The sequence below is a fragment of the Drosophila pseudoobscura genome, chromosome 3 (genome assembly GCF_009870125.1).
Source record: "Drosophila pseudoobscura strain MV-25-SWS-2005 chromosome 3, UCI_Dpse_MV25, whole genome shotgun sequence".
Taxonomy (NCBI): Eukaryota; Metazoa; Arthropoda; class Insecta; order Diptera; family Drosophilidae; genus Drosophila; species Drosophila pseudoobscura.
This window is the reverse complement of record NC_046680.1, coordinates 13,884,727-13,908,458: the sequence shown is the minus strand read 5'-3', so window position 1 is coordinate 13,908,458 and position 23,732 is coordinate 13,884,727. Positions and strand designations below refer to the sequence as shown.

The window sequence follows — 23,732 nt, the reverse complement described above, 5'->3', positions numbered from 1 at the left end:
CTCCCTCTCTCACGCACACTCTTCGTCGTGCAATGTGTGCGGCCTCTGGCGAAGAGGAGCCATAGTGACTGAATGTCGGGTATAAGTGCCCCCTCGTTTTAAGTGTGAAATCTTAATATTAAGATCGTAACGGATCAACTTTTCTAGAATATGGAACTCTTCAAAAGTTTAACGACTCACATTATCATATTTTCACTATGCATTTAAATCGGAATTATAGGATTTCGTTTCTATATAAACGCTAGCCGAGTTACCTCTGGTTATCAGTCCCGGAGCTGTCTAGCAAGAAGACTCCCGTAAAGTTACTAGAATGATGCGTCCGTTGGTATGAACACATCTCCAAATACACTTTAACTTGAAATATACCCACCTCTAAATATTTCTTCCAGGTGCTGGTCCTGACATTGGCTTTGCTGACTGGCAGTGCCCTTGGCTCTCTTGCATTTTGGCAGGCTTTGCTGGGAGGAGGTGCAGCTGCAGGTTCAGCATCCTCTGCAAATGCGGTATCGAATTCCTATACCCTAAACACTCCCAGTTTAGTCGTTGGCGGTCCTCGAAAACAATTTTCGTTTGGGGTTGGGGGGGGCTTTAAATAATTTTCATGATCTGGTCGCGAGAATCTGCTGCAGTGCCCTGGTTAGGCTTTGTCATATAAATTGGATTTGTGTATGGATATTTAAATATAATAACTACTGATAAACTATTGTATAATGGTGGTTCTTTGATTGAGGGTGGTGCGAAGCCCTTTTCTTGGCCAATATATTCATTACGAGCTCCACACCAGAGCCACCAAGGAGAGGGGATTGTGGATGCCAGCATGAATGCGTAATGACGGAGTCCTCTTTCCATGATAACAAATGACAAAGAGTAAAAATTGACACATAAAATTTAAGATGCCCGCTGGTGGCCATTTTCATTTCGGGCCACATAAACCGCCAACACGCGCCATCCACGTCTGCATCCTTTCGCATTCCCCCCGCAACACTCATCGCTCTCTCCCCCGGTTTCTAGGTATTGTCACCCTCATCCTCTCTGTGCTTTGTTCTCCCACTTCGTTAGTTATGTAAATGACTTTGTTTAGTCCTTCCATTGTTGTCCCATCCTCTGCTTTGGCTCCCAAAGATAACTCTCTCGACAATCTGGCAACGCTGTTATCACACACACACACACGCACACACAGACACCCACTGCTCACGCATGTTTTCGCTGTTCGAGTAGGCACAGATTTTAACCCTTTTTGAAAGCATTACCACCCCAAAACGAGGACTCCCTTCGCCTGCCAACCTATTTACTTGCCTATGTACAAAAGAGGGGAAATTTCGACGCTCATCACGCATGAAAGTCGCGTACATGGGCCTGTACATAGGCACAGAAGCTGTGTATGTACCTCGACTTACGCAGTATTTGTTTCCCTTATATTCGACAGGCTTTTCACAGACCTCGCAGGTACCATTTTCATTCAAAAAATTGAGCTGACCAGAACCTATGGGAAGGCCCAGACCCATGCTTCTGCTCTGTTAAACCTCTGTCTTTAAAGGACTTATTACTCGTATTTATCTTTTTGGGTATACTACAGTCATATTTTTCATTTTCTCATCATCATCCGTCTGGAATGTGAACCTCCCGAGTCCCACCCCACATTTGCTCTAAGCGCAATTTTCAAATTTAAAAGAAATTAAACCCCAAGGACAGTGTCTCTGTCTCTGTCTCTGTATCTGTCTCTGTCCGTGCTGTCTCCTTGTATTTTTCTATATTCTGCTTTGATTAACATTCGCCGCTGGATGCTAGATGCTGGTTGCTGGTGGCTGGATGGAGGCGACAGTCTTCCACCTAAAACCGGGGGCTTTAATTACTTTTGGGGGTAGTTTTTGAATTTACTTTCTCTTTCTGTTTCTTTTGTCGACACACAGAGGGGCAGAGACAGAGTCGGCGGCACAAAACTTTAAGTAATGGAATTTTTCTATGCATCATAGGCATATGCTCTCAACAATTATCCCTTATGCTTCCACACCCTGGCCAGAGGTAGAGACTCCTGTCTCCTGCCGACGAAATAAAAGCCTCCAAGCGTGTCCTATTCAATTACCTTTTTTTCTATCTATTCCCAGGAAGAGGTGGCGGGGAAGCGAACATACAATCCGCTTTGTACGTGTTCCCTGGGGTTCATTTTGCCACGGATCTAACCACTTGACCATGATATTTCAATTTTTTTTTTGCCCGTTGACCACATGAAACCGGAAATAACCTAATTGACCTCGGGGAATGGACAAACACGGCGGAGGGAAGGGGAGGGGGAAGCGTTAGGTATCATTGCAAATCGCATCAACTGACCAAAGCCTCAAGTGATTTGTATCTCCATCTGTTGCGCCGGACAACAAGGAGGGTCGTCCTGGTCAGTCGAGCCCTCCCCTTTATAGTGTCGTACCTCCCCTGAGGGTCGGGTCTATGTTATGAGGTCTGCCCTGGTCAGTCGGCCGGTCAGTTGTCGTGTCTGCCGTGTTGCGTGCGTGCTGTTTAAACAAATCAATTACTGCCGCTAAATGCATTTCGTGAATTTGAATTTTAAATTAGACATGTTCCCCCTATTCTTTCAGGGCTTTGTTCACACCTCTGCCTGTCCGAGGGGTCACTCGTGTTTGATTGTCATTTAAATGGACGAATGGGCTGGTCATTTGAAGGCTTAACGTCCGAGTGACAGGGTGAAGCTAATTATCAAGCTAATTAAGCCTCTTCCATTGTCATCTGGTATTCACACCTTCAGAGCCACTTCACGTACACTTGTTCTACAATTAATCTCCCATCTTACTCCTCATTCATTGCTCATTGTTCATTATCATCGTTTGCCTCGTCAAAGGCCTCCCTACTGTGGCAGGGACAAGTGCCGTGCTGACAAGTGTTCAGCATGTGATGCATTGCCCCTGCCCCTCCCCCTTGCGGGCTTTTATTGCTCAGCACTCGACTAAAGGCTGACTCGCATTCAAAGCATTCAAGTGCGAAATAATACTCCACTCCTCCTGCTACTCCTCCTGCTGCTCCCTGCATTGCATCCTTGCATCGTTGCTGCCTAAATAGTCCTTTATTACAGTCAACTGCCAGTCAAACGAAGTGCAACAGTCAACGTGCTTGTGCATATGCATTTCAATGCAACCTAAAAGGTCTGCCCTCGTCCTCGTCCTCGTCCATAATGCCACGCCGAGGCAAGGCCTCTGCTCGACGTGTTGCACATGCGGTGCAGCCGCAACCCCAGTCCCTCGCCCGGCCAGGGCACAACCTCGGCTTGCATTATCCTTTACAATTTGTTTGCTCTTTGCTTTGTTTTGCATTTTTGCATTTTGCACTTGAATGCGCTCCAGCCTGGCTGCAAGTGGCGTCTAGAGGGGGGGCACCACACATCCTTTTCGCAGTTTTCGCAAAACCAGATGTCTCTCTGTCTCTCAGGTGAGGGCCTTGAGGGTCTTTTGCAGTTCTATTTTATTAGTTGCTAGTGTGGGAATTTGTGTAAATAAATAAGAAAACATTTAGTCGGGGCGCGCTGGTCAGCCCATCATCTTTTCCGCTAAGCTGCGGACAACGTTCTCATCGTAGTCTTCAATCTCGTCATCTCCCTCGTCGATGTCCACCCCGTTGGGTCTCGAGGGATAGCTCTGCTCTGGCGGGACGATCTTGACGCCGTGATCGCCGAACAGAAGACAATCAAAGTTCCTGCAAGTGCACAGACGGTATGGGATTCAGGCGAATGTCTCAATACTCTCCTGCCTCCCTCTCACCTCTCGAACAATTCGAAGCCTTGGAACTCGCCGGACATGTACATGCAGACGTGCATGTTGCGGCCCACAAACCAAATGTCATGGAACTGTATGCAGGCCCGGGCAAAGTTGAACCGTGGCGGTCTGAAGCAGAACGGCGGCGGATTCTGTCCGGAAACCTTTCGACGGAACCAAATGTTGTTGTTAACGCGCATGCGCAGCTCAAAGGAGAACTCATCCGGACGGTAGGCCACTTCCGTGCAGCTGTTCATGCCGATCACCGCCAGGAAACCTAGGGGGTATTAGAGGGGGTTATCCTTTGCTCTGTACGAGTGGGGCTTTTGACTCACCCGCACAGCATTTGCACAGTCCAGTGTCGCAGCTACAGGGTATGCGATTCACGAGATTGTTCAGCGTTATATTCGGCAAACTGAGTTGCCGTGACTCCTCTTCATGGGCGAGCAGGTTGAGACGGTGGTTGAGTAGGCCCAACTGTAGAGCAGCGTCGTAGGCTAGATCGTCGGCCGGGGCCTGCAGCGGCACTAAGGTGGGGGTGGCATGAGAGAAGTGTAACGATACGATAATCTTCCCCTTTTCGAAGCCATCGGTGTATTAGTAAATATGTACAGAATTCTGGGCACCAACTAACTTCCGTTTTATATTGAGATTAGTAGCTCAAAACCGCCAACAAAAAGTAACAAAAAACGTAAACAAACGGAGAGCAGCAAACCAGCTAAGTTTGCCTAATCATCTTCCACGAACTTCCGCATGTCCAACAGTTCCGCATCAAGACAGCAGCCAGCAGCAGCGCCTAACAGTTTAAACTATTAACCTTGACTGGAGCCCCAGCCAACGCCACAGAGACAGAGACAGAGACAGAGACAGGCAAACCAGTCGTTCGGGCCAAAAGAAGCGAAAAGATTTTTGATGTCAATGAAACCGACGAAACAGCCAGCCGCTCGAGCGAGAGCCAAGTGGTCAAGATCATGGACAACAGAGAGCCGACAGAGTCGCTGAGAGAGTGGCTTCTCTCCCCAAGATGATGTATGTTTTCGTGGTGTAATTATGAGCACAGATAATCGGAAAGAGCACTCCCCCACCGTATGGGGGGAATCGGGTATTGGGCGAGTCCAAGGCTGGCATTGGCACGTCTCTTTTCGTTCGACAATTGTACAATACTTAATTGGCTTCGTGGTCTTCAAAGTTTGCCGGCCTTTGGTATGTACGTGCTTCAGTGCAACTAGAACTGCTGCTGGAAAAACAAATGATTAATTTAGGCCATTCCATATATAACAACAAAGATTACATGTTTATTGTACAGTTTAGATAACACAGTGCCTCATATTAAATATCACATATATTACGAGTATTTAGATCGCTGGTCGCTAAAAGCTTAGGTATTTACAAGCTTAAGATATTTACATATGTACATCCAACGGGTATATTTACATATTGAAATTCCACTAACGGTACTTTACGTAAGGCAAACATTTACAAAGCGATAGAATATCGGCATTGCAAACGGATTAATAAAGTTAATGGCTAGATAGTAGAAATAGGACGTGAAATAGGAGTTCTTTGTACTACCGGTGTCCGATTTGGAGACGGCGAAAAGCGAGGCGGCGCACAGCAGGTAGAAGAACAAGCGGGGATGGGAGCTGGCGGCAGGCATCTTGAGATCAAGATCAAGACCAAGATCAGGAAATGGAATCGGAATCGGAATCGAACTGAAGGTTGCTGCTGACCCGCTTTTGTCTTTCCGTATTGTCTGTCGTGTTTTATAGCTTTTTTTTTTGTTGGGTTCTTTTGGGTGTACTCCACTCCACTGGGGGCACGCAACTTTCGCTCTCGTGCAAAACAACCGACGAAAGTGTGTTAAACACCAACTTCAATTAACTTTTAGTTTCTATATTGCGTTTATATGTATTTCACACTTGGCTCGGACTTCGATTCGGACTCAAGGCGCGGGCGCAGCTCCGTACGTGCTAATAGCCAAAATACAACTGGCCAAGAAAACGGTAGCGCATGCGCATGCCAAGCTCCGAGCGGGCCGTCGAGCGCTGGCTATCGACAGATCCACTAGTCAGAGACGGGCCCCAGCCGATGGCGATACCGCCTTGGCTAAAGACTCTTTCGGGGCGACAGTTTCTTGTTTATACACTGCCAAGGGGGGGCACATCTTAATGGTGGTTAAACGTGTGCACGTTGTGTTCCTCTCGCCTTTCAGGGTATCCACGCCTCGACCATCGCATTCGCTCACACACCATACCATATGTATCTTTTAAGGCAAGAGCAAAAACCAGTATTTTTACGCATACTCGTCGTTAAGTCTCCGTCTCCGTCTCCGGCTCAAGCTCAAGCTCAAGCTCTGGTATAATTTCTCTGAGAGCGTCTTCGAGGCAGACGCGACTCTCACTTTTTAGTGTGCGGCTGAAAAATGTACGAAATTTTAATCAAGCTGTCACCTTAAACGGCGGCCGTCTCTGTCCCGACGGGTCTGGTCTTCTGGGGCTGTTGCACTTTTCGGAATCTGTTGGAATCTCATTAAGTGTTTGGTGACCATCTCTAACGTTTTTTAGTCGGCCTTTAGCGGTCCGTTACCATTGTGTTGAGACGGGGCGGGCCGTTTAAGTGTCGTCGGAAATTAGTCGATTGACCAGGCCAAAGTTTGTTTTCTCGTAACAAGAGAGGGCTTGTCGGAAATAGCACACTTTCATTGCCCCAAGATATTTGCACCGTACTCGAAGATATGCCCCGAAGGGCTGATTGCTTCATTCTTTGCCGCAGATATTGTCTGGAACCCGTTTGCCGAATGATTGTGTGGAATTTAATTAGAACGCGGTCTTTTCTACTCCATTTCTCAGTGCACAACGTCGGGGTGTACTCTTTTCTGGCTTGAAACAGAACAAATACCACGACTTCGATAAGGCATACGTGAATCCATACGATTTTGATGGCGTATTCGGATATCGCTAGGGCAATACTCTGCTTTGGGTTCCTCTTTCATTCATTTATGGATATGCACTTTGGGTTTGGGTTTGGGTTAACTTTCGATTTGGTTACGAACTTGGCATCCTTCAATCAGCCATTGCGTGACTGGCTAGCGCCAGTCCGAGACCGTAAGACCGGGTAACGAGTCCCGGCCCCGGCCCCGGCCCCGGCCACGACCATACGATTATCTTTTGTGGTGCAATCGAAAATTGATTTGTGAAGCTGGAAAAGCGGCCACCCCGAACAGCAGCCCCGGCATGACATTCAAAATTTTCTGCACGTAAATCATGTGAAATCAATTTCTCTTGCACAATTTTCCACTTTTGGCCAAATATGTCAAAAAAAAGGCCCCGCGAAAAGTCGTGAGCAAACATTTGGTTAGACCAGGCTCTGCCGTTCCTGCCGTTGCTTGGTAGCATCTTGTGGCCTAATAATAGCATGTTAGCTCATAACGTGCTATCAATCACTCAAAGTTCGGATCTGCTTCGGATCTGCTTCGGATCTGTGGACTCCCCCATCCGTTTGGGGCGTAGCAGGCGGATAATTCGCATGTGAAAAGTGGAAAATCGCCGCTTGGCCCGGACTGGAGTCGGTTGCATGCATGATTCAGTGGAATATGATTTGTGGGGCTCTACTGCTCGTACTCGTGGCGCCACGCCGTCAGACAGTCCGTTGCAGACTGATAAATTTCAACCGCATTCACGAGCAGTTTCCATCTTTCCCTAATTAATTTATGCAGTAACTCTCCTTCCCTCCCTCCTTGCCCCCCTTTGTTCATTAAAATATACTACAAATCGGAAAAACACATCTTTCCTTCATGTCCGCTCTTCAGTTTTCGCTCTTTTGCTTTTACTTTCCAGCCATGGGCTTTGCATTTTCATTTTTTTTATTTATGCTCTCGGTTCTCTCGGCTGATGAACACCTTTTTCGCCTTTTTCGCCTGTGAGTCGTGTTTTTATTTGGCTTTAAGTATGCCCTGAGTGCGCCATACAAAATTTGTATACAATTTTGTTGTTCATTTGTTTTTGGGACTCGCCAAAAAAAAAAAAAAAACGGAATATCAAAATGAAAAGAAAACATAAATCTTTTTGTCTGTCGTGGGGCAGACTCTGGCATTGTGGGAGCACACCTAACCCATTCTCCCGCCCCCTCTCCATCTCCCGTCAGGTGGTAATGCAAGATGCCTCCATAGGGAACACTTTTGTTGCCTTGTTTCCCAAATTCCCATGTTTCTGGCATTGCTTTGTTGTGTTAATTAAGCCAAAAATTGTATTAAAAGCACCCTCCAGGACGGCGGCGCAAGCCCTCAATTAGGACAGCCCCAAAGAGCTGCTCGGTTCCTGGATATCGTTTCTTCTACTTGCATTTCTTTGCCCCAAAGTGTTCATATGCTAGCCATCGACTAGTGACAGCTACTACTGCACAGCCTTTGTCTAGAGACTGGTACGAGCCCAACCCTTAGTTACCTTAAAGCTCCCCTGTAATTAGCCCTTTATGATTTCTGCTTTCTGCATGAGCAACATGCAAGAGGCTCTTCCCTCATGGCGCGTTTCCTCAGCCACTCAGCCACGAGAGCCCCCCAAAAAGGAGGATATAAAACAAGGTTTGAAGAACCAAAAAATTAGTTTCTTCGTTTTTTGGCTGTGAACTGCCGAAAAATGAAAGAATTGCAAAATGCAAGCCACATATTCTCCAAGGACACTTGACTTTCGGCTTTTTGTTGCCATCTAGAGGGCTGCTCTACGTTCCCGTTCCCGTTCCCCTTCCCCTTTCCCCTTTCCCTTTCCCCTCTCGTTGTTGACAGCTTCCTCGCATCGTTCTAGACTTTTGGTGCTGCCAATTAATTAAGCGAAATAAAAGCCAAACGGAGAGGGAGGAGCGGCAGCCAGCCGTAGGTGGCAGGGGGTGTTGGGGGAGGGTGCTGGCAGGTGGTGGGGGTGTGCAATTCAATTTGCTACTCATGCAATTTGTTGCCTCAAAATGCTGAGCTTTAATATGCAATTAGTGCAATTCAATCAGCGGAGCGCAGCCCGGCTCCGAGGGAGATGCGCCCTGCCACGGAGGCAGGCGGACGGCACTGGGGTTACCCACGACGACGCCTTTTACCACCTGCGGCTTGCGGTGATTACGAGCAACATGAGCATAAAAATTGCTTACGCTTTGAAGACACAATCTTGGGCATCCAGGAACCAGGAACCAGAAACCAGAGACCAGAGACCCGAGACCCAGGCACTTGCCGATACCTCTGGTCGTTCTGTGGTGTCGTTTATGGAAATCGGAAAACTGGAACTGCAGATCTGCATTGGCCTTCATTGGGTCTTCAAGCCATCGATGGGCGCGTGACAACTCGTGAAACGGTCGGATTGGCTCTCCATCGAGAAAACCAAGGCTAGACGCCTGTAGGCCGTGTCACGCGCCCATCGTAAGGGGAAGCAGAGCTTTGTCGGCGCCTTGCAACTCGGCTATGACACATGATGCAGCAGAGGGGGTGAGCAGAGGGGGAGCAGAGGGAGATTGCCGTTCGATCTGAGCGCAAGATACAGATACTAGCGCTTAATTTGGATTAAGCGACTTACGGCACACAATTTATTGGCATAAACTTTAATTGAACGCAAAAAAGCCGCGAGTGGAGCGGAGGCCCGAAAACAAATATTTGTAGGTGGTCAGTCGGCTGCCTGTGCCTCATGTGCCCCTCCGTGGCCATTGATCACGACTCTATTGCCGGCGATAAGGGGACGACTGCCTTCTGGTCTGCCCCTTGACCCGTTTGCGACACTGCGGCGACTGGAGCGCCATTGGCCAGCGATCCTCCTCCTGCGAGAGGCCTTTGAGGCATGTTCTGTGATTTGCCAAATGTGCTTACATGTGGGCTGAAGAAATGTGGGATTGTGGGACTGCGGGATTTCCTGGGCAGCCTGTCGCTGAGTAGGAGCCGGGACATCGTACCACCTGTTGAGCGGCTAGTCGGGGTCATGTCCACACTGGGGCGCCTGGGCATCCGAAGCTTGTTAACTTGATGATCACCGACTGCCTAATGGCAAGCCATTCATTTTCCAACTTGCTCTGCTTAATGGTTACTCGAGTTGGAGTTATTCCTTGGATCTAATGTTGAGGAACAAACTGAATTTAATGCACATTCAAGGCAGCCAAAGGCTTCATTTCCATGCATACTTTTGAGATACATTCTGGCTCATATTTCCTTGGCAGTCACGTCCCATATGATGGCAATGGCATGGCAATCACAGCTGAAGCAGAAGCAGGAAAACCAATCAACTGTGCCACTGGCTAAGGGCTTAGACCGATGGGACGGGACGGATGGGTATACAACAATCTATCACGTATGTAATTCCCATGAAAAATTTACACCACCACGATGACGATGATGATGATGATGATGAAAAAACAGGAGCCAAATTGTTGTAGGTGAAATTATAATTTCGTGCAACTGAAAGGCAAACGGAGCCGGAGAGCTCATCAGTAATATGGTAGGTCTCGAAGGTGGGACTCGAAGCGTGGCCAATCGATTCGGCAAACGCAATGCACAATCCACAATGCACAATGCACAATGCACATGATTGAAGTGCACTAGTTTTAAGGTATCCGTATCCGTATCTGTATCTGTATCTCTCCGCCAGTACGAGTAAATCCAACCTTAAGTTCAACACAATTTGTAGTGGATCAAATGAAATGCTATCGGCACGATCTGTGCAATCGATCGGGCATCGATCGGTGCGGTGCGTTGCATTGCTGTGGCAACACGTAGAGACCCAATTCTTTGCCATTTCGCCAGCTACTTGTTACGGTGCGGGTCAGGCTTCATCGTGAGCTTTCCAGCCTCAGCCTTTTCGGTCTCATAACCCCATGTTTGTTTGCATTAGCCACCGCAGACAGGCTGCAATTATGTCGTTTGGGGCTTCGATGGCAACTCGAACTGGGACTGGGACTGGGACTGGCACTGATGCTGAGTGCCTTGTTCATCGCGGAGGTGGAGCATCAGTGACCAGAGCTCAGTGTCTGGAAACCCTCTGCCATGGCAGAGACAATCCATTCAAATTCGGCAGGCAGTGCCCTCGGTTGCCACCGAGAAGGGTATCCCGTCTTTCGAGCTCTTTCGCGGCATTTTGATTGCCACAGACTTTGTGGCGCATATGAATTATGGGCTCAGTTGGCTTTTGGAATCGCTAGTCGAGTCACATTCCTTCGGTCTGCACTTTGGCTCTGTGACTCAATTGCGCCATTGTCGGTTAGTGGACCATGGGAAGCGGTGCGGCTGGGACGCGTTCAAAACGCCTGCAAAACGCGTGAAAAACGCGTGCAAAACGCTTCAGAGCAGCAGTCAACGAACCGCACGCTTCGTTGCCTCAACAGCCATGTGTTTTTTTTTTTTTGTTTTTTGCACATTTCTCAAAATTAACACTTGGCCACACACACCTCCTGCCCGAAAGCATAAAATGTGCATAAATTATGCCAAAAACACAAGCCAACCCCGCGCTGGCTTCTGCCGTGCGGTTTCCCTTTTCTTTTCTTTTCTTTTTTTTTTGCTGCAATGTTAATGAGTGAAAAATCATGTTAAACATTTAATGCACATGTCTGCTGCTACACGTGCTCTCTTCTACACTCTCCTGCGCCAAGGAAAGGGTATCACAGGCATCGTATTTTTTTTTAGAGCCGCCTGTGGTCGCGTGTCGCTTTCCTTTTTTCCATTTTCATCTTTTTGTTTTTTTGGATAAGTGGATTGTGTTTGCTCGGGTTTTTTGTCATTAAATTAGCTTCATTTTGGGGGGCCCCGTCTTTGTGTGCAGGCAGGCAGTGCATGGCAGGGCAGGGCAGGGCAGGGCTGGGCTCTCCTCTTTCTATTTGAGTGCATTTTCAAATATTCTTGGCCGTGTTTCGGACTGGAGGAAGGAGGCTTAAATGAGCTAATCTCACAGTATGCAATACTTTAAAATGCCTGTCTGTGCCTGTCCTGTGTTCATCAGCTTTCAAGCAATTCTCCTTCATAATAAATTGATTTCTATCGATTTTGGGCAAATATTTTCGCAAATTCATAGGCACTCGAGAGAGAGAAAGATCCCGTCTGAACAGCAAAGTCATCAAAATGTTGCATCAAATCTCCATGGACACGATTTAAATTGAGTGCAGAGCTCCGAACACACAAAATCACGGGTCTGCCATTGCCAGGACAAACCACAGGGCGGAGGACACACAACTTGTTCTGCAACTGGGAGCAGAGCAGAGCAGAGCCTGGCACTGAGTCGGTGTTTCTACATTTATATCGAATTTAAATAAAGTCCTCTTCAGCCGAAGCCGAAGAAAAAGTTTCGATTTTCACGCGGCAAATGAGTTTGCAATTTATTTTTTTGGCTCTGAATTTGCTTGTGTTTTGTGTCTGCATTTGCAAATAATTTGTAATGAATTGACAGAAATCGAGGGGGTTGTGTAGTAGCGGGGTGGCTGCAACCATTTACCTATCTATCTGTCTATATAATACGATTTTAATGAGAGAATTCCTGGGCTTGGGGGGGGGGCCCTTGGGGAAGGACTGTCCGCGGGCTGTCAATTAAATTAAATGCTGATTTTCGGCCGAGTTCGAGACTTTGTTTAATTTCGATTACGCATCTTCAATGGGTGTCAGGGGGAGGGGGGAGGGGGGAGGCCCCTCGTCTTTCGCAGAGTCATGCAATGACAATACTTGATTGCCGGCAACACGCCAGGCCACCGTCCAACGGTGGTTCGGGCCAAGTTTAATTACTTTCTTACGTGCAGCGCGCATCTGTGCGCTGTTGTGGGTGTTTTTCTGTGGGCTGCTTTTAGGCGCCTCTTAAAGAGCCGAACTATGGCCCACCCCCCGCATGATATAGTACATAGGTACTTCTTCTTTCCGTTTTGTCGGCAAACAAAGAAAAAATTTGATTTAAGCCAGACGCCCAGGAGCCCTGCCTTCCAGCCCGTCTTGCCCGAAGGAATTCGAAGCCTGCACAAAAGTGAAAATTATCGCCGGGCGGCGGCGGCAGGAGGATGCTCAGATGTGCAGATGAAAGTGCCTTGTGCTCAAGCAGTCTCGCTGCCTTCTAGTGTTTGCCTGGCTTATTCAACTTTGCCTCAACTCGGGTCCAAAAGGAAATAAAAATCCCCGAAACAAGTGTCTATGTGAGGCCGGGCTTCGGACGCAGGACGGGGGCTGGGACGTAGGCTGGGCGGCGGCTCTTTTAGGCGTCTGCGAATCTCGAAAATGTGCACAGACTCCGCTTCAGCCGTTCAGCCGTTCAGCCGTTCATCCGTTTCCGCCCGCTTATCCAGGACGGCCCCCTCCTCCCACGAACGCCCCCTACTCCCAGCGACGATGTCTGGCAAGGCGATTTAGCAAATTAAAAGGTTTTTAATGCATGGAGTGCTCTCTTACTTATTTCATAATTTGATGCCGACTGTGCCATGCAAATGCCGAAATACGGGAATACGGGAATACGGCTGAATCCACGGGACCGGGCAGGCATCCGGCTGTGCATCAGAGTGCTGTCTTTTATTTTTCTCAAAAAGTTTTTGGTGTTTTTTTAGAGTTTCTTTTCTTATAGAAGGGTTTCCGTGCCCCCCCCTTGCCTGGGACTGTGACTGAGCCTTGTTTAATTTCCTTTTCGTAGGTGAAAAATATATGCATTCACAGGATCCCAGGTTCCCAGGCTCCCAGGATATGGGAAATTGGTTTTTTTAATTGAAATAATAATTCATTTGCTGGAAAATCGATGGCACCTTTAAATGGAACGAATGCCGTTCTTTAATTCAAGATTACTTGCAGATTAGCCACCCCCCCCCCATTCCCCCCTTCTGAATTCGCTAAAATCTTAATGAGGAAATCTATCCAGAAGTCTCTTGAAAACCCCCTTGAAAATGCCACCGCAAATCACACACTTGACTGGGACGTTCCACGGGTCTGGGGAAATGGAAAATCGCAACATTTTTTCGCGAGCACCCCACCCCCCCCACACCACCCCCGGCGAGTGTCACGTGTCCCTGTCGAGTGTTTTCTTCTGGAAAATTTCGCCAGTGAGAAAATTGGCAAGTGGCTTGCGGGCGTTGCACCCCTCTTCCCCCCCACCCCTTCCGCGCCGTTTGCGAATTTTGGGTTATTGGGTTTGGTATTTTGTGTACTTTTGCGGGTTCCGGCACAAGTGGCGGCGAGGCTTATGAATGTTCAATTGCGTGTTTCGGCTAAGAAGTTGAAAAATTAAACAGCCCGCGTGAATGCAATAAATGACAGCTCAAAATTTTGATAAATGTCAACGCGTGTGCGTTGCCAGAGCCAGAGCTAGAGCCAGAGCATGGGATGGTGGGGTGGTAATGATTTGATTGTTGGGGGAAATGGCAACAAGCCTTCGGCTATTTAAGGTGATTTAGGGGCGGCAGTTTGTGCAAATTAAGCCAATTTAAAAAAGACATTTGCCTGCAAGAATATCGAACAGCAGAGGCACTCTTTACAGGCATGTGTGCACCCTGCACTCCAGCCAATCTTCACCTGGAAGGGAGCTCAAAAAGTGCCATCACATCTCGGGGTAAATGCACAAAGTCGAAAGATATCCCAACTATGCAATGCTCGGCAAATGAATTTGGAAAAATAATTTCCTGGGGCCGCCCACAGGCTCCAAGAAGCAACTAAAAATTCCTCAAGAAACAAATACCAGAAATAATAATAATGCACAAACCCTGGGCGGGGCCCGGCCCTCTCCCACTGCGAGATGTCGGACCCGGTCTTTGTTTATGAAGCAGTAATATTGAAATCAGGATAATTGTGCAAGAGGATGTGAAGAAAGAACCGCAAATACTCCGAGTCCAACAGCCAGCCAGGGAGCCAGCCCCAAGTATTCATTCATTCCGTAACGAAGATATCTTGAGAGCAATTTTAATGCGACAAAAACTGAAAGAGGAGAACGAGTGGGCGCGGGGACGCGGGGTGAGGGGGGAACCAAGGGAATGGTCAGGACTGAAGTAGAGTGAAAAACGCTGCCAAGCAGAAAGTGGTCAACAATTTTGCCACTGCCATGGGCAGGAATAAAAGACGTAGCCCGACCAACCACTACCATCCGAATGCAGCAAAAAGGTAGCAATCATGGTGCCGAGTAGTCGCCTCCGTCCAGCCTCCGTCCCATAGCTTCTGTCCAGATCTTAGGGCAATAAACCATAAGATGATGCTCTTCAGTGTATATACTCGTAAATGTGGCAGTGAAAGCCAAATTAAGAAAGAAATAAAACGAGTTTGAGTGGGAAAACTAGTCCAGTCGATGCCGTTTTCAGGTTTTTGAAAGGAGGGAGGACAACCCTTCGGTCGGGCCTTGAGTGTGAAAAATTGAACAACAAAAATTGCATTATTTTTGGCATTTGCCGAAGCTCCTTCTAACCCCATTGCAGATTGGCATTCACAAAGGTCCTGCTGTCGTCGAGCGCATCTCAAAGGACCTTCTTTCATAATTAATGCTCACACAGAGAAATGTTCAAAGATATTTTTGCAACCCCCTGCCGCACTTACCCACAGTTCATGTACCTTTCAAAATCTGCTGTCAAAAGCAGCCCGAAACAAAAACAAAAACAAAAACAAAATGCTAAATGCGGTGAAAAATCAAAAAGGAAAATGCGCAAAAATAAAACATGTTTACCTCAACAATTTGACTGCTACTTTTTCTTTTCTTTTCTATTCTTTTTTTTTTGGGGGAAACGGATGGATGGATATGCAAATTTTTGGCTTGCATTTCGGGGGCCCGTTTCCCCATTTCCCCATTTGGCAGGACGGAGTGGCTCTGCTGCTGCTGCTGCTCTGCCCTCTGCCTGCTGCCTGCTGCTGGTGCCATGATTTATTTACTCACGGCGTGCGCGTATTTATCAAACTCTAATTAATCGGTGATAAACCGATCAAGACGCTAAATGCTGGACTACACGAAGCCGCCGAAGACCCAGCAGCTCCCAGGGGACTGGCCTGCAAACGGGTTTTCGCAAACACCTCTTCCTCTACCCCAAAAGTTGGCTTTTCTTCGATTGCTTTTTGGGTTTCTGTTTCGTAGTGCTCCGCCGATTACCATGTGATTTCCTCCTCCACCTCCTCCTCCCGTCAACAGCCCCCCTTCGATCCATCGCTCTGGCGAAGAACGAGTACTCGTATTTGTTGAAGCAATTTGCTTTTCTGAATCTTCTGGCTGGCTGACCAGGCGACTGCGATGCAATCAATATATGCTCGTGTCCAGCAAATAATAGACTTCAAACTGGCATTTTAAGCGTTTCTATTTCTCTCCCCCCAATCTGCCCACCCCCCGCCCCTGCCCCTCCAGCCGAATGTGAGCGGGTCTCCGAGGAGTGCACCGTACAGGGTCCCAGGTGCCTGTACCACCTGCCTGTTCGGCCCCACGAGCCGTGCAACACCCTGTATATGCCGCTAATCCACTTTAGCAAATCAATTTATTAGCCACGTATGACTTATGCCTTTTTAAATGTGCGCTTGCATGTGTTGTCCGCTCTAAAGTTGAGCGTTTGCAGCATTTGGAGGCTGGCCAGCCCTCTGTCTGGCAGACGGAAGGTCAGCAAGGGGCAGGACCGGGCAGGACCGGGCTGGGCCGGGCTGGACCGGGCTGGGGTGGCAGCCCAACTGAGGAGGCGCAAGAAATTTATGTTAACATGGTCTGCGTAGCGCCCTCTGGTATGTAATTTGGCGTTGTTTAGGTATCACGATTACCCTTTGCTGGCCATAAAATACGAGTGTGCATGTGGGCAATGCCACGGATACGGTGCTCGGGTGTAAGCCATGATTATCGCGGCCAGGCCATCAATGATATGTGTGCGAGGAGCTCCAGAGCGGAGGAGACCGTTTAGAGTCGACTCCGAGCGTGTGAAATGGGCATGGGGCAGGTCTGGTATTGTATTTATTTATGGCCTCCCCCCCCCCCCGAAAGAATATCAATTGCCCGGCCAGGCGCCACTTGTTGCCAAAAAAGAGAAGGGGGCTGCGGGGGGGCATGGAGAAACTGTTGCAACTTTTGGGTGCAAGCATCTACCCGCATATAAACGTTGAGTATAAATTGAAAAAGCCATTTTGCTGCCAATTTAGCAAACACTTAAACCAATTTTGCACTTCAATCCACACAAAAAACTCCAACAGCTCCACAGCATCGCTCCGCCGCAGCCGAAGCCGAAGCCACACATTTGCACAGAGCCCAGAGCCCAGACGGAGAACTGACAGTCCGTGCCGTGAAGGCTTGCATCGATGCGGACGCGAGGATGAGCCAGAAGTCGGAATGTGTCGGAAGCGTTCAAAGCGTTGCCAACAAAGTGTGAAAATGTCAAGTCGTAAAGTGTTCACAGGCCAGGACCCGGACACGGACACGGACACGGACGGAGTCTGTAAAATGGAGTACATTTGGGGGGTGGTGGAAGCCCTTATCTGGCCAGAGAGTTTCCATTTAATAGTTTACTTTGGGAGCAGAAGTGGGGGTGGCGGGGGGCACCGTCTAAACGCTGCCAAGTCTGTCAAGTGCTGGGTGTCCCCCCCACTGTATCTAGTTACCTGATCAGCCCCCTTCAAATCTGCCACAGACCCTACAACTGGCCCCCAACAAATATGTCCTGTATTTGCCAATATTTTGCCCCTGTCTCGGACAGCGGCGTGGATCAAGTGGAGGCCTTTCCCTTGGCCACTGACGAGGAAGGCCCCAGCCCGGAGAACACCAACAAAGAGTGAGCTTTACTGTGATTTCCGAACCGAGTGTTATGTGATGTCTCTTAGGGCGGACCAGGAGACTGCGGAGAGGACAGTGTCGGCCTCTGACCTGGCCGACTGTCGGGCCGAGAACTGGCTCCTGAAGAAGAAGCTGGCCGACTATGAGATCACCATCGAGAACCTCGAGCAGCTGGTGAGCATAATAGTGGACAAGCAGCACCGGATCCTCAGCGAAATGTTCCAGCTGAGCAAGGAAAACCGAGAGCTTCAGACCGAGTGTGATCTCCAGCGCGAATACCACTCGATGGAGCGAAACGCCTTGATGAAGCAGCTGCATGATGTTCAGACCTTATCGCGAAACCGAAGCTTGGAATTGGTAAGCCAGGGGTGCCAATTGGCCAGGAGAAGCGTTCACTTTGTCCCCCTTTCTTTGATAGGGGCGTGCTGCGTTGGAGGAGGGTGCCAAGGTCCACGTGGAGGCTGCAAAAGAGTCTAGTGCCTCAGAGGAAGAGGGCTCCACTGGGGGGGAGGAGGAGGAGGAGGAGGAGGAGGAGGATACTGACGATGACCGGGAGAGTGTCTACGACAGCTATGAAGACGAGGCCTCAGCCCCGAGTTCCCGCAGCAGTTCCACCGGCTCGGAATCGAGCGACACCGACTCGGAGGCAGATCGAAGTCTGGCCAGTGACAGCGAACGCGAGAGCGACAGCGATAGCGATTGAACAAAACATTAATTCTGATATATTTTCCGCAAAGAAATTTCAATAAAAAACCTTAAAGCAAACGTGGATTCCCGTTGGCGGTGTATTAACCGCATATTTAAGGGCCCGCAGGCGCTTTCTGACTTCATCGCACTCGCACTCCCGAGCCCGAGCCTTTATTTGAACGCATTTAATAATCAACACAAAAACGTGACAATGGCTCAAAACAAACAAAAACGCTGAAGGTGCGTCAATCAGGGGCATCGCAGTGCAAAAAAGGGGAACGCATCAAGTGAGAAAAATAGAAGGAAACCTCCGGCAAGTATTTGCATATCAAAATGCCAGTTCGGATGTGGAAAAACCTTTGCCGAAGCGCCCTTCAGGGCAGATGATTGAAGGGCTGACAGGGCGACAGAGCGACAGGGAGGGGGGAGCCGAGGAGAAGCCTTTAAATCACTGGCAAAAACGTGTTAAGTATTTATCTATCGAAAAATTGTGGGGCTCCCACCATCCGGCAAAGAGGTAAGATGCGGGAGAGTGTGTGTGCGGTGTGGTGTGTGTGTGTGTGTGTGTGCGGTGTGTGGGGCAATTTATCAAGTGGCAAAGTTTTTAGCACAAATGAGTCGTGGCGCGGGTCCTGATCCTGGCCTCCGTTTGCCTCCAGGATTAATGAGTCTCGTGTGTTTCTGCTGCTGCCGGGGTACATCCTCGATACTCGCCCGGCAACACGTACCAATAATCCATCACCAGTCCAGCGACTGTGTTGCCACTGTGTGGCAGTGTGGCAGCTTTTGGTCCGCCTATGTGTGGAGTTCTTCGATTACTTAGCAGCAGTTTATGCCACTAAGATCCATCCCATCCTTGCCTAAACAAAAGTGCCACAAAAGTGGTGTCAAGCGGTACGTTCATGGCTGCTTCCTTGGCGATTCCTTGGCGATTCCTTGGCGATTCTTTGGCGATTATTAATGACCCCCCCAGCAGCGGGTGTATGCATATCGAGTCGGGAATTGTTTGCCATATCATTTATCAGCTGAGAATATTTGCTGCGAGACTTGTTGCGCACAAAAAAGTTTTTCGTGTCCACGTGGGAAACCAGCAGAGACGCAGCGACGCAGAGACGGCTACTGAGGACTACCGCAACACAAATGGCTCGGATAAGAGATGTGAAACCGAACAAGGCTTGAAAGGAGCGCGCCACAGTTATGACTGAAATATATGAATACGCCACGGCGATGTGGCAAGCTAAACGCTGGGCAAATGGCATCATGAGAGGCGAGGCGATATCACGCTCCACCGGGAAAGGTGTTGCCCGGGTTGCCTGCAACAAGTAGCATCCAAATTGCATGTGGCTGGCCAATGGGCTAAGATCCCCAAGATTAATGGACCTCTGTTGGGCACGACATTGAAATATACTGGGGAGAGGCGGTCACACGACACCGAAAGAGTTGCCAAGTGGCTGTCTCGGTGCACACGTGCTTCCGAGAAAACAACCCGCTTTTCTGGATCAACGCCTACCTATTTACTATTTACTCGAGCGTATAAAAAAAAAATACCACAAAACATTGGCGGCAGAAAACTGCCAAAAACCCAATCGTTTCGATTCGCGTGTTCTAAGCAATTTCAAAGCAATAATCGTTGGGTGTCTTTTAAATTAACTAACCAGAGCCATGCAAGCCATGCAAATAATACTCGTAATAAGCCATATTGACAGGCCCGTCAACGATGATGTGTGCGATGGGGGAGGGGGGGGGGGGGGGGGGGGGGGGGGGGGACTAGTCGTTGTTTTATTTCCATTTAAATAATCTAAAATTAAAATCATTTTTCCGCCAGAAGCAACTCTGGCAGAACGATAGATGGACGGATTGATTGATGGATGAACGATGTATGGCGATTGATAGACATACGTACGCCCTCGCCCTCGCCCTCGCCCCCTCGCGTTCTCTGGGAATGACAAACCAACCAAATAAAATGCCAAAAAAAAAAACGCAAAGAAAACGCAATTAAACAAACACAGCGAGAGTTTTTTGGTTTTTTTTCGGTTGGGATCGGAGGTATCCTTGGGCCGGGGATGTTTTCTACCCCTAATAAACAGTTTGATTTTAATCAATGAACCGCAAAGCCAAATACATGAAAATGCCATCCAATGACGGCCGACAGACAGTCCTACGTCTGTCTACGTCCTTTCCTCTCTTAAGCCTCGTAAACCTTTTCCGGGTAGAACTTTCGTATTTGCTTAGACACGGCAACTATGCAAACAGCTCTCCCTGGGAGTACCGATCCATAAATACACGCTCACTTCTTCCAAAGGGGGCTCCTCATGCATATTTATGGCACTTAATTTGTTCGTTAAGCGAATGAAAGAATGAATGTATTCGAAGAGCATTCATTCCACTCACTCTCAAGCGTTTTGTTTGAACCCCTTTTTATTTTTGGTGTAATTAGAAGACCTCCGCCCACATGGGCTCCCCCCTGTGGCCCATGCATATTTATGAGTATGGATTTAATAAACATTTTCATTTATTTGTCTTGTATGTCGCTTTGGGGCCAATCTAGTTAACTTGGGAGCCTTCCCTGGGCTCCAACAGCCGCAACAGTCGACCAATCATGTTCGGGCCAACTATGCGGAAGTATCTCTCCTGGCCAACCTATAATCATAACCATATAGGAGCCAAAACACATGTTTCCCCCCCCGACGGGGAGAGAGAGAGGCAATTTCGAACAAGGCCAACACTGGATCATACCAATTTGAGCGGCTAGAACTATTTTCTAAATTAGGGAAAATAATATAGCACACCGGCAGCTCCATGCCGCATCGTGCTGCAACATGTGTTGCACCTAGAGTACCGCTACGATTACGATCGTTATCACCAAATCAGCGGCAGGGGTTAATAGAGCCGTACACCAGAGGCCACAGAGAGGGCCAACGATCGGTGGATGAGCAGCACACATTGGCCCCGAGTTGGGGCCCGTGTCAGCTGCGTCCGAGTTTGCCACATTATTTGCAGATCTCGCACCTTGGCTACCAGCAGAGCAGCATAGCAGCAGAGCAGTAGAGCAGGAGCCTCACTTGACCACACTAATCCATCTTCTTGGCAAAATGTTGCGATAAAGCCGATCGCCAGATCGCCAGATCGTTGCACTTCGATACTTCGATTATGGTTAAGTAGACAGCAGGCTACTTAACCTCCAGCTAAAGCGGTTGGCTTTGACGATCGGCGGGGAGGGAGAGGGGGGAGAGGGGAGCTCTTTGGGGATTATCTTGTTTAGGCTGGGCGTCATTTCTTAGTAAATTACTTTAATAGTATAAACATAATCATTTGTATTGCGGCTGCTGCTCAGCCACCAGGCCCAGAGCCCGTGCCTTGGCAGGTTCTGGCCGGCTCTGGCTGGCTGGCTGGCTGGCTAGCTGGCCGGCTCCGACTGGCTCTGGTAGTAATCTCTTTCTAGTTAGGACGATGCGATTGATCGGCTCGAATCACAGTTATCTGTGTAACAGTGAAAAATTGAAAATTGTACATGTGCGATCCTCGGGATGCTCACAGTTTAATGGCTCCCGTCTTGCCACTCTGTCCGCGTCCGTCCGCACTCGGCGAGGCCCGGAGGTGAACTGAATTAAACCCCGGCAAACGATCGACAAACTCGCGAAGGGAAAACGCAGCTGTCACGGGTGAAAGGGTCCCCTAATTTAAATATTTAATCAAACTAATTTCCATACGCAGCAGGGTCATGTTTACCTGATCGCCAGACAAAGAGATGTCGGGCAGATCGGGCACAAAAGAGGGATCAATGGGATACAGCTGGTTGGGATGTGGGATGCTGGATGCTGGCTCCTGGATGCTGGATGCTGTGTCGGATCTGGCCAAAGGGTTGATTTCCCGCCACAATCGCTCAAATAACCAAATCCTTCTGTGTTAAATTTTGTTTTCTTAGCGAATAAAAAATGCACACAAATTTGAATAAAACAGCATGGAAAATGTTGCAGAAAGCGTCGAAAAACGGAACGAGCGAGGGAAAAGCGCGAAAACCACGAAAATTTTTGCATAATTTATTGAAATTTCGTGCCGCAGACAAAGGAGTCGACGGACGGAGCACCCGACTCTGAGTCCGAGTCGGAGTCCCGGCCATGAAATGTGTTTCTATTTTCTCGCTACTCTGCGGTGCTCCCCTCCCCTCCACTCCTTGCTGCATTATCCTTTTTGGCTTGTGTGCATTTATTTTTCATTTGCATGAATTTTTCATTGTTTTCCCAGACACGAAAGGAGCGCTAGGATGCACTTAACGCTCCACAGGATCGGGGACAAACACGCGATATTTGTCAGCGGGAAATCAGCTTGAAAATCAAGTCGACTAGAGTTCTCTGTGGAGTCTGTGGACTCTGCAGGGATATAGACATTCATCCGAGGCAATGGCTGGAACCCAAGCCAATATTTTCGCTTCTCCATGCAGAAAAATCTACAGAATGCTCCAGATGCTGTGGCGGCCAGAATGTAAACAAACTTCAGTGCAATTTGTTGTCACTTTTTGGCGCTGCAGCGTCCTTGTGTGCACAGAGTTTAGCGGCTCTCCTTTGGATACCTATTAGGAGGGAGAACAAAGAGAAGGAGAGTTACTAAGCGGATAGCCCAAGCATTAGGTAAAAGGCCAATCCATAGCTTGTGGGAGCTGGCCAAGGACTATATCTATGGGGCAGGCTCGGCCATTTTCCAAACTCTCGGGGACTCTCGGGGACTCTCGGGGGTGCGCCGTAGCCTTAGTTTTAATCGAAAGTTAAATCCTTTACACGAGTGTGTCCATGTCCTAACAACAACAATGGCAACGCATGCACACTCCACCCCCATCCCCAACCCCTAACGGGGAATTTGTCTAGGAGAGGGTGGCAGTGCTGCCCCTGCCCCCCCTGCCCCTGCCCCTGCTGCTGCTGCTGCTGTGGTGGTGGCAACTTGGCGTCGGTGGTTGCTAAATGCAATTTATCATAAAAAGGCAAAAAAAAAAGAGAAAGGAAAGATAGAAGCTTCAAGCTTGAAATTGAAGCGGGCGACCCCTTCGGAGGAGGAGGTGGGGGGCGCCAGTCAAAGTTCGCTGGGAAACAGTAGAGGTTTTTGGTGAGGGGGAAGCCATCCCACACACACTGGCACACACACACAGCTCATCTAATAAGACGCATTTAGCGTCTGTCAGTTTCGAGTGTGGAACGGAACGCAGGGCAACGCAAGGAAGGACGCGGGCGCGGACGAGGACGCGGACGCGGATGCGAACGCAAATAGGAAAAAGTTATGGAGCTGTAATAAATTGGATTAGTTCGAGTAGCGACGCCATTTTGTCTTACACATAACGGTGCCCCTGGAGAGGAACGGGGGAACGGGGGGGGGGAGGGCCAGGCCGCACGCTGCTTTTCATTTGGAAGGGATTAGCAGGGACTTTTCGAGGGGGGGGGGGAGGGCCCAAAGGGGAAGAGGGGGGAGGGGAGAGTGGAGTTGGGAGTAGCGAGAGTGGGGGCCCACCAAAGAGCTCCACTTTTATTGGAGTACTGCGAAGCCTTCTATCAAAACTGTGGGCTACGTGCCAAATCAAAATCAGATTTTCATTTCCATTATGATTTGTATT

The 23,732-nt window shown here is 48.7% G+C and overlaps 2 protein-coding genes and 1 long non-coding RNA gene across 5 annotated transcripts in view; 2 read left to right on the top strand and 1 right to left on the bottom strand.

The window, feature by feature from the left end:
- Positions 1-165: 165 nt before the first annotated feature.
- LOC26533433 (uncharacterized) lies at positions 166-708 on the top strand. The gene is made up of 2 exons (XR_001452256.2): positions 166-325; positions 390-708. It is a non-coding gene; the product is annotated as an uncharacterized lncRNA (long non-coding RNA).
- Positions 709-3,450: 2,742 nt separating this feature from the next.
- LOC6898564 (uncharacterized) overlaps positions 3,451-23,732 on the bottom strand; it is a 79,430-nt gene continuing 59,148 nt past the window's right edge. The window contains exons 1-4 of one of the 3 annotated variants that reach the window (XM_002138548.3): positions 5,229-5,772; positions 4,094-4,285; positions 3,765-4,035; positions 3,451-3,699 (exon numbers count right to left, since the gene is read on the bottom strand). In XM_002138548.3, coding sequence (XP_002138584.2) covers positions 3,534-3,699; positions 3,765-4,035; positions 4,094-4,285; positions 5,229-5,415 — 816 coding nt within the window. In that variant the 5' untranslated portion in view covers positions 5,416-5,772 and the 3' untranslated portion in view covers positions 3,451-3,533. Of the gene's footprint in view, positions 3,700-3,764; positions 4,036-4,093; positions 4,286-5,228; positions 5,773-23,732 lie in introns of those variants that run through there. The other 2 variants (XM_033378672.1, XM_033378671.1) reach the window with 2 other exon arrangements.
- Positions 17,273-18,211, top strand: LOC6898563 (zinc finger CCHC domain-containing protein 10). The gene is made up of 3 exons (XM_002138547.3): positions 17,273-17,444; positions 17,494-17,803; positions 17,865-18,211. Exons 1-3 carry the CDS (start codon positions 17,329-17,331, stop codon positions 18,147-18,149), a joined length of 711 nt encoding a protein of 236 aa, XP_002138583.3. The 5' UTR covers positions 17,273-17,328; the 3' UTR covers positions 18,150-18,211.